This window comes from Rutidosis leptorrhynchoides, chromosome 11, assembly GCF_046630445.1.
Source record: "Rutidosis leptorrhynchoides isolate AG116_Rl617_1_P2 chromosome 11, CSIRO_AGI_Rlap_v1, whole genome shotgun sequence".
NCBI lineage: Eukaryota > Viridiplantae > Streptophyta > Magnoliopsida > Asterales > Asteraceae > Rutidosis > Rutidosis leptorrhynchoides.
Window position 1 is genome coordinate 360,126,018 of NC_092343.1, and position 10,880 is coordinate 360,136,897.

The following is a 10,880-nucleotide window of genomic DNA, read 5'->3' on the forward strand; positions in this document are numbered from 1 at the left end:
TGTAAGATGGTTTAAGCAACTACCACGAAAAGTTAATATTTTTATTTGGAGGGTTGTGTGAAATAGATTACCAACACGCCTTAATTTTTATGTTCGTGGTATGGATATAGAAGACATTTGCTGCCCGTGGTTGTGATTATAGAGTGAAATCGTTGGACCACCTTCTGTTTGGTTGCGGCTTATATTCGGAATTGTGGAGAAAGGTGAGAATATCGGCCGAAGTTGTTAGCATTCGTGACTTCAGTTCGTGGTCATATAGGATTGGTCGGTTTGATGCCTCGTCCGCTTCTAAAGATTCGAAAACTAGGTTATTTGTTATTGTGGCTTTCTTACTTCGGCATTTTTGGAGATTTGGCAAAGGCACCTTGTTTAGGTCGCATTCAATGAAGAAAGACATTTTGTTTGATTCTATTCGTTACTTTTTCTTTAATTGACTTTGTATTATGAGAAAATGTAACATTAGTTGGGTAGATTGGTTCACCATTGTAATGTATTTGTTTTTCGCTTGCTAGTGGATTTTTTTTTTATTTTATAAAAATCTATTTTCTACTGGTAAAAAAAAAAAAAAAAAAAAAAAAAAAAAAAAAAAAAAAAAAAAAAAAACGTATACAACATCAGTATAGTACTAGCTGTGATTTATCTTAAGAGTAAATGATGTGGGCTTACTGAAGGTAGCCAGCTTAGTAGTAAGAAGAATATGGGCTATATTTGGGCTATGTTATTGGGCCAATTAGAATAAGCCTCGTACTCTCCAACCCACTACAAAGTAGTAGCTTTAGTTATCGATTAGCTAGCAACATATACCAAATAATTATATTATATTATATTATATTATATTATATTATTATATTATATACACATACTAATAGACAAGTTGGGGTACTACCGGTGAATAACACCCCCCTCAAGCTTTACCCACTTGTACATTGTGCACAAACAATTGTACACACAAGGCTCGAGTACTGAGCTACATTGATTTTTTATTTTTTTTATATTCACCCCTACAATTTTACTAAATGCCTGCACAAAAATGTTTTAACTTTTTGTTCATAAACTTATTTTTCTCAAAAAAAACGTAACGCTTCTTTCTTATTTTGTTATTTTTATCCTTATTTTTCCCTATAGTTTTTGCTTAACTTTCGCCAACAACGTTTCATATATACAAAAAGAGATAGTTGAGACTCGCGTCAACGCGTGATCAGTCCTCTGCTAGTTGATACGAAATAATCGAACATAAAACGAGTGATAGATATTCCAAAAACTTGTCATTTCACTTCCCATAAAAACATTTAATGGAACTTATTTATAAAGAAAGTAAGAACATATCAAATCAAATACACTAATAATGTAAAACATACACATTATACTCGACAACTGCATTCCCGGTTTTGAAATCGATACTATGAGTCTTCGCTTGAGCATAACCTCTAGCAAATCGAAAAAGGCCACTTCCGCCAACTACCGCCATTTCTCTCATGGGCTTCAAGACCGAATTTCGTCCCAAGATACTCAAAGTGCTCCCGTTGTACTTCCCTTCAATAAAACAATAATTCAAGACCATTAAAAATCCAATCTCCTTCAAATCGGCTGATGCGTATATTCCTTGAGCTCTTCCTACAACTTTAGACCCTGGTTCGGGCGTCAATGTCAATGGGTCGTCCATCATCGTTACTAGACCGAAGAAGGAGCGACTAGTGTTTGTGATAGGGGCCGATGCCACTTTCACGGCGGTCGGATGAGGGGAGGTGACTATGTCATGGAAGTAGAAATGGAGGTGTGTGAGTTTTTCTTTTTTGAAACCAAGTGATTGTTTGGACAATTTTTTTGAAAATGGTTGGGAACTAATTGTTGTAAGGATATTGAGGATACACAATATGATTAGGATTTTGTGCTTGACGGAATTCTTGGCCATAATTATTGATGATGGAGAAGGCTATATGTTGAGTTAGTTTGGTGTATATGTGTATGCATTCATGAAATATGACTTATAAAGGTAAAAAGTCAAGGAACAAGTTCTTAGAAAAAGCCAAAGTAAGTAAAAGAAGAATCCGTTACATTATTATGTGTGGACCAAGAAGACCACTACATTCTTTGGAAGGTATCAAGCAACTTGTATAACATAAAGTGATTCTATTATTTCACGACAAAGATTACTTTTGTAATTTCCAAAAGAAAAGTTCGATCTATATAATTTCAGGAAAACTATGATGACGATAGGTTCAAATCATGCCAATATTGTCTAATGGCTGACATTTTTTTCCTTTGTTTGAACGGCAAATTATATTTAAAACCTAGCAAAGTGCTAAGCAAAGATTACACATAGTACAGAGGTGAGTGTAGTCACGAAATCCAATTAAGAGAATGTTGGTGATTTTAGTGTCATCCAACATTTATTTTAGCTAATTGCGATTTACTTGAATACAAGAGTTAGATAGTTATACTTAACAACGGGTTCGAAGAGTGTGGAGTACACACCCGTAAGAGTTAGCTACTAACTGTCGCATAATTGCGAGGGTCAAGGGGGCTGCACCCGGGGTCTAAGGGGCAGCTCAACTTGAAAGAAAAGTGTATTCCAGCCAAATGTTATACCTTTTGGTATAACAGTTTTTCTCGCTCAACTTGAAAGGTTATATCCTTTAAAATTATAGTTGCCGAATGTATCCGTTTTATTATTTTGGTTTTTTCAAATGCATTCATAACACAACAATAGAAACACACAAATTCTCTTTGATATATTGGTTAGTGATTTCATTGCCACAAACACTAATTGTCTTCTTGTCTTATCCCTGTAAAGATTTCGCGAAACTAATGTAATTGTTGGGTAGAAATACGTTATAGAGAAAGTGAACACACAATTCAAGGATCAATCCGGACATTCAAATTATACCATATTTCTAACAAATCTAAAAGTATTCTTTTTATAATCATGTCTGGTGAATCGGTGAAAGAGATGACAAGTAAGTTTGCAAAACTGGATAAGTTTGAAGGTGTTGATTTTCGAAGATGGTAACAGAAGATGCATTTTCTTCTGACTACTTTGAAGGTTGTTTATGTTATGTCGACCCCCATGCCAGAAATTTCCGAAGATGCAACAGTGGATCAATTTAGGAAAAGAAACAAATGGGACAACGATGACTACATCTGACGTTGCCACATTCTCAATGGTATGTCTGATGCCCTTTTAGATGTTTATGAAAATGTTGAATGCAAAGGAATTATGGGGTTTACTTGAATCAAAATACATGGCTGATATTGCTCGAAATATACACGTTTTACCTCGCAATATCTACCTCATTACACTCAGTTTTGAGGATCATTGAGCCCGAAAGTTATATATTTGCGCAAAAGTCACGGTTCAAGGCTAAAAGCTCATATTGGTGTAAAATTGAACAAAATCTAGCCCATTTAGTGAACCAAAGTGCAGGGCATGATCCAAAGTGAAAAGGGATTGCAAAATGGGCAATTCCAAGTGAAAAATGAAGATTTTGAAAGTGCAGTAGAGTGGTGCAGTGCACCAGATCCAAAAGGCAGCGCACCTTAACACTAAAAAGCCAAATTTCAAATTCAAAACTTGAAGAACAAAATCAAAGTTATAAGGTGCGGCGCACCAGCCTTAGGGTGCGGCGCACCATAGTCCCACGTTATAAGCTGCGGCGCACATCGCCGTTTTTGGGTGCAGAATTTTGCAAAGTATAAAAGGCATGAGATAGTGTTTCAAAAGAGGGAGCTGCACTATTTGTGACGATTTTTCATTCCAAAACCCTAATTTCATCATCCAAGTGGAGTTAAGGCTAATTTGGAGGATCAAGCAAAAGCTCAAGAAATCTTATCATTAGATCTATCTAGTTTTATCATTTGGGTTGTAATCTCCACCTTTATTTCTCTAGTTTTGAATTGAATACTTGTAATAGCTTAACATGATGTTTATTTTTGATTCAATGCTTTTTATTAGTGTAATCTTAGCCATGTTTGGCTAATTTGATTGTGTTTTCTTATCTATGAATCTCTAGTGTAAGGATTTTGCCCCAAATTCATTGAATAAAGTTGTTTGAATGAAATACATGAGCAAGTGTTATTGTGTTAGCTATAGATCCATTCCTATGCATTTATTTTAGGCTTTACTTTGATTACATAGATTGTGTAGCTCTCTAAGTGATTTGAGTAGTGAAACAATTTGTGCTTCAACACTTTAAGTGATCTAGACAACTAAATTGAGAATTTCAAGTGATTGTGTTCTTAGTTTAAGATTGGTTTTCAATTGGCCTTTAGTCAACATAGTGATGTTCGATTATCTTAAGTGATTTTGATAGTTGAAGGGTTCTAAGTGATTTCATCCCAAGCATAATCTCAGTGACCGCTCATACTTAACTTGATCTTAGAATACAATGCTTATGTGAGTTTGCAAAGTGTAATATGATTAAGGTTTGGTAGTGATGCTAAACATCTAATAGTTCAACAACTAATGAGATAGCAAATTGGGTAAAACGGAGCAATCCAAACATAGAGAGGAATAGTTAAGTGAACAATACTTAGTTAATTGATTTAGATTTCAATATTTAGTTAATTGCTTCTTGTTGCTAGTTATAATTGTTAGTTTAAGTTTTGCTTACTTGTGAAAGTTTTAGTTGTTAGTCAAATCAATCAAAACTCCCAATCAAACAAACCCTAGGACAATTAATAGTTTCAATTATTCGACTTATACCGCTCACTTGAGATGAACTTGAAACGAATACTTACACAAAAAGTGCTATAATAATCGGGTCTTATGTGCTCGTTAGTTGTGTGTGCATATTTGTAGAGTTTGAATGTTGTATAAATTTGAGAGTAATTGATGTATTGTGCAACATGCATCACACTTTCTTGGCGCCGCTATCGGGGAGCGGTTAGCTAGTTGAATCTTTGGTTTAAGCTTTTAATTGTTCGATCCTTTTGTAAGGATTTATCCTTGCAAAAGTTACTTTTCTTGTTTTTATTACATTATTTATGTTTGAAAAACCGTTTGTGTTTGTGTTATGATCGAAGGTTAGGTACCGTGGTGTATGAAAAGGAGATCCCAAAACGATCAGGAGTTTACATATCCATTTTCCGATCCGAAGAGACACGTTCACGGGGTTTATAATTGTAGAGAAGAAAGGGTATTAAGAAAAATTTAGAGGTTTTGCCATTTTGTTTAGAAAAGATGGATGATAACGGTCAACCAATTCATCCCGAGGGTAATCCAATTGGTCATGGTCTACCGGTTAATCAAGAACAACAAGTTGATCCAAATGACACACCAATGTAGAACGCTAGGTTGGTTGCACCTACGGTGGTTGAAAGGACTCGTTCATATCGATTATAAACGATTCACAATAGTTGATTACATTGCGAGGTTCTGACCTCTATATGATACATTTTACAAACATTGCATTCTTTTTAAAAGACAACTTTCATCTCAACGAAAGTCAAGAAGTATGCATACCAATGATATTATCATGTTCCCCAAATATAATTGACTAATCTGTCATTCATCTATCAACCATCTTTTTGAACTCAAATGTTTTGAATGCAACGTCTTTTGAAATATGCCATGAATGACTCCAAGTAATATCTTTAAAATGAGCAAATGCATAGCGAAAGATTTCTTTCATACCCGAGAATAAACATGCTTAAAAGTGTCAACCAAAAGGTTGGTGAGTTCATTAGTTTATTACCAATAATCAATTCATTAATTTAATAGACCACAAGATTTTCGTTTAATCAATACATATAACCTGTGTATAAAAATCATTCATACGAACTGAACACCTGATAACCCATATTAACAAAATGCATCAAAATATCCCCAAGGATAAACAGAACCACTCGTCTGTAGAGACAGAATCACTTGTCTGTAGAGAATAGATCGACATAACCACTCGTCTGTAGAGAACAGAACCACTCGTCTGTTAGAGAATTTATCTATCTTTAGAATTCGCGTCAATTAGTGGCAATTATAATAAACACTAATTCTTATGTTACCAAGCTAATAGAGGTGATATCCGGTATAATAATTCAACCATAGAATGTAGTTTCAAGTACTTGTGTATATTTTATAAAACATTTATAAAAGCAGCGCATGTATTCTCAGCCTAAAAATATATAAAAAGGGAGTAATGAAACTAGCAGCACACAAAGCAATTCACAGAGATGTGACTGAAACTCGAAATGCAAGTAACCGTTGACCTCATCCTAGAGAACATTTGTTGATCAATAAATGTCTAATAAGCTAGGTCAGGTCATAGTGTATCACAATCCTAATGCTCGAGACCGACATGCAAAAGTCAACAAAAGTCAACTTGACCCAAAATAACTTCCAAAATCTATACATGTTTATTATATAACTTAAATATAGTCGTTTTATATATTTAAATATATTTATCAGATTTTATTAGAGTAAATAATACAAGTCATTTATTAAATACAAAAAAATTATATTAAAATTTATATATGATACAAATATACTTTTATGTATCTCAAGTAATAAAATTTTATAAAGTTCACTTAATATCATAAAAATATAGTGGTATGTATTATTAATGTAATTATATTACGTGTGGTAAAAATATCTTTGTATCACATATTTATTTGATAAAATAATATTGATAATAATAATAATGAGTAAAAGTTGTATTATTTTTGTAATAATAATAATAATAATTATTATTATTATTCTACTAATAATAATAATAATAACACTATTTATATTTACTAATGATGATATTAATTATAATAAAATGATAATTCTAAACATGATAATTTTAATAATAACGATAATTTTTAATATTAACAGTAATAATAATAATAATATTTTATATAAAAATAATAATTCTATTCAAAATGATAATTTTTAATAATAATAATAATACTAAAATGACAATAATAATGATATTTCTATTAAAAATGATAATTTTAATAAAAATGATAGTTTTAATATTAATGATACTTTTAATAATAATAAAAATGATAAAAATAATGAAAACGATATTTTTATCTAAATCTATATCTTATAGTATTTTATTTTCATCATGATACCTATACTTATTATTTCCTAAACGATAGCTTTTAGTCCTCTTTTAAATCGCATTCATAATAATGATAATAATAGTAATCATAATAGTTAGATGATACTAATATTAGTTTTATTGATAATGATACTAATAATAATAAATATTATAATAATATTAATGATAATACTAATAATAATAATAATAATAATGATAATAATAATTATAATTATAATAATAATAATAATAATAATAATAATAATATTAATAATAACCTTAATGATAATAACGATAGTAATAATAATACCAATAACAATTTTCAATGATATTACTTATATTAATAACGATAATGATAATAATAAAAATAATTATTATTAGATAGTAATAATAACGACGATAATAACGATGATAGTAGTAATAGTAATAATAATAATAATAATAATAATAATAATAATAATAATAATAATAATAATAATAATAATAATAATAATAATAATAATAATAATAATAATAATAATAATAATATATAATTCAGTTGACCATACGCTTTCTAAATGAAAAGTTATAAATTTTTTGACAGCTTTCCAACAACATTCATATCATATACCTTATCTCAATAGTATATGTATTAAATTCATGATTTATCATAAACTATTTAACGATGAAACTAAGCATACAAGCATGCATAATCATATATACTCGACCACTAGTCAGGGATACACTATTGATATATAAAAGATAAGATATGAATGCTCACGTATCAATATTGTGATTCAATATTGCAAGAAAGTACGTACACGTGACGGAGATGATAAACACTAGTTTGACCTCATGAGCAATACCCCCGAACAATACCCATAACCTCCATACCTATAACCCATAATTTCCTTAGCTCTATCCCGCTCAAAAAATCCGTTTAGAAATAACCCGAACATGACCTCGTCGTAATTTTTTATGTATAATACTAATATTAATAATACTGATAAGATTAATAATAATATTAATCTTAATAATATATATATATATATATATATATATATATATATATATATATATATATATATATATATATATATATATATATATATATATATATATATATATTAGAGAGCAGTGGAGATAAGAGGATAGAAGATGAATGAATTCGGAACCAAAAACTGATCGAGCTATATAGAGTTTTTGCCACCAACCTTCCCATGCGATCGCATGGGTTTGAAGGCAATATGCCATGCTATTGCATAGCACCTTTGGACAGCTCATATGCATTATTTTTCTTCTGCCGACACTCGTTTATTAATTATTTATATATATTTATATATTTAAATTATATAATTATATATATAATATATTATATTCTCATATATAGTTAATTTGTAATTTTAGTTTCGATGACTTGTACGTTACGCTCGACTTATGTCCTAGTTCCGGTTTTTCGAACGTTACTTTGTACGCTTAGAAAACTTGCACTTTACGTTTCGTGACTCGTGCCCTTGTCAAAATATAGACTCAAATTATCAATAAACTATATCACTCGAAATGTAATTTTAACGTTCGAGTGTTTTGGTCATTTGCTTCTTTAAATCATCGTCTCGTTATATATATATAACAGTATTATTTTAACTCAACACGTTTTATAACTAAATTAATATTATATTTTGTCACATTGTAAAATATATAAACTTATACATATCATATGTAATTGAAATATTTATTTAATAATATAATATTTAGTTTTTCAAAATTAATTATATTTCAAAGTTCATTTTAAAATCGTTTAGAAAATACTATAACAAGTAACGTTTACACTTTAAAACTTAATTTGATAATATTCATTTATGTGCCAACATTTATTTTAAAAACATATCTAAATATCAATCGAATCAAATAACTAGTGTTACTATCGTTTACTTAACTAATTTGAAATCATATATATTTTAAATATTCATAGACACGTTTTAAATACACGTTGCGAGCTATTTATATATTTAATTCTAATAATTAATATCCCATTGTATATATTCAAATTATGTTATTTAAACAAAACATTTTAATAATCAAATTCTATTGAATCGAAAAGCGTTTCCGCGCGTTTGAAAATAGGTCAATCGAATATTATGAAATCCAATTCTCCACTAACTTTTGTCTAACTTTCTTTAATTGACACATTTGTTCTTACTTGCAGATCACTTTACCAATTATTCAGAATACCGTTAAAAGGACAGATTTCGTAAATCACAGTGGACCTCAAAACAGAGACCCATAATCATATCACACTGTATCTGATAATTTAATCATTTGATATTATCTTTTAATTCCGTCGATAAATATTTTGAAACAAATACGTTCATGTAAAGTATTATACATCAAATACTTTGTTAATGTTTTCAATTAATATAACTATATATTATATATACATTTCCATATATACATAAATGTTCGTGAATCGTCGAGCACAGTCAAAGGGTAATTGATTACATGAATAAAATTCTAAAATTTTTGAGACTCAACATTACAGACTTTGCTTGTCGTGTCGGAATTATATAAAGATTAAGTTTAAATTTGGTCGGAAATTTCCGAGTCGTCACAGTGGTGCCTCCTGCTATTACTAAACCGCCCATCGGGGTCAAAAATTGAAAAATCGAGGGTAATTTCTTCACGACGATTAAAGATGTGCTATTTCTTGGGTTAATGGAAGAGAATCCTTCGAACATCTACAAAAATTTAATGATATTGGTGATCTCTATAAGAACAAAGATGTTATCGATGATGCTTATAAGTTAAGGGCATTCCCCTTTACTCTTCAAGGCGATGCGAAAGTTTGGTTAAGGAATCTAACTTCCGATTCGATTAGGACTTTTCAAGATTTAAGAGATGCTTTTATCAATCATTTCTTTCCACCATCAAAGGCGGAACAACTTAGGATTGAGATCAATGCATTCACTCAACGGAGTGATGAGTCTTTGTAAGATGCATGGATACGATTTAAGAAGATGTTAAAAGCTTGTCTACCACATGGATTGACTAAGAAAGAATACATCAACACGTTCTACCAGGGTACTAATCTATTGACAAGACAAACTGTTGATTCATCCGCGGGAGGAGTGTTTATGTATAAATCAGCAAATACGGCCGAAACTTTGTTAGAAGACATCTCAGTTCAAACTTACGAATGGACCCCTTCACATCGAGATTTGCTAAGGAAAAGTGTAGCTCAAGTGGAGAGTGACAACTATCAAATCAAGCTTTCTAGCTTAAATAATCAATTTCAGTCATACGGGAAGGAGTAGAAAAAGTTGCAACAATCAATAGTCGCGATGCAAGTAGGTTGTGAAAGGTGCGATGGCCAACATCCCACAAAGAATTGTCCTCAAATCATCCAGTGCAACCATATTGATTTGGACGATATTCCCATAAATTCGGATGCTCATGTCAACTATGTGACTAATCAAAAATTATCAAAGGGGTTGATCATAAAACTAAGGCAACAACTCTTATCAACAAAATCAAAGCTACTTCAACCCAAATCAAAAGCAAGTCTCGTTCAACACTCAAAACAACCCACCATCCGGATTTACAAATCAAAACCGAAACAAAGGTTAGAATCCAAACTATAACCAAAACCGAAACAACAACATCCAATCACAAAACCAACAACCATACAACACTTAACCTTATAATAACTAAACCAACTCAAGTTACCAAGGCAATCAAAGTTACCAAAAAAACCAAGGTTATTCCCAACAACAAAATAACCAAGGCTACAATCAACAACCACAACAACCTCAAAAAAACATTCAACAATCTCAACCTTCAAAGAGTCTAGAGGAGATGATGCAAAATTACATAAAGAAGGTG

The 10,880-nt window shown here is 30.9% G+C and overlaps 1 protein-coding gene and 1 non-coding gene across 2 annotated transcripts; both read right to left on the minus strand.

Annotated features, from left to right (window-relative positions):
* Positions 1 to 1,243: 1,243 nt before the first annotated feature.
* Positions 1,244 to 1,950, minus strand: LOC139876968 (dirigent protein 22-like). Its single transcript, XM_071864368.1, has one exon. It carries the CDS (start codon positions 1,910 to 1,912, stop codon positions 1,340 to 1,342), a length of 573 nt encoding a protein of 190 aa, XP_071720469.1. The 5' UTR covers positions 1,913 to 1,950; the 3' UTR covers positions 1,244 to 1,339.
* A 7,987-nt stretch (positions 1,951 to 9,937) lies between these two features.
* Positions 9,938 to 10,044, minus strand: LOC139879153 (small nucleolar RNA R71). Its single transcript, XR_011770005.1, has one exon. It is a non-coding gene; the product is annotated as a small nucleolar RNA R71 (small nucleolar RNA).
* Between the last annotated feature and the right edge of the window lie 836 nt (positions 10,045 to 10,880).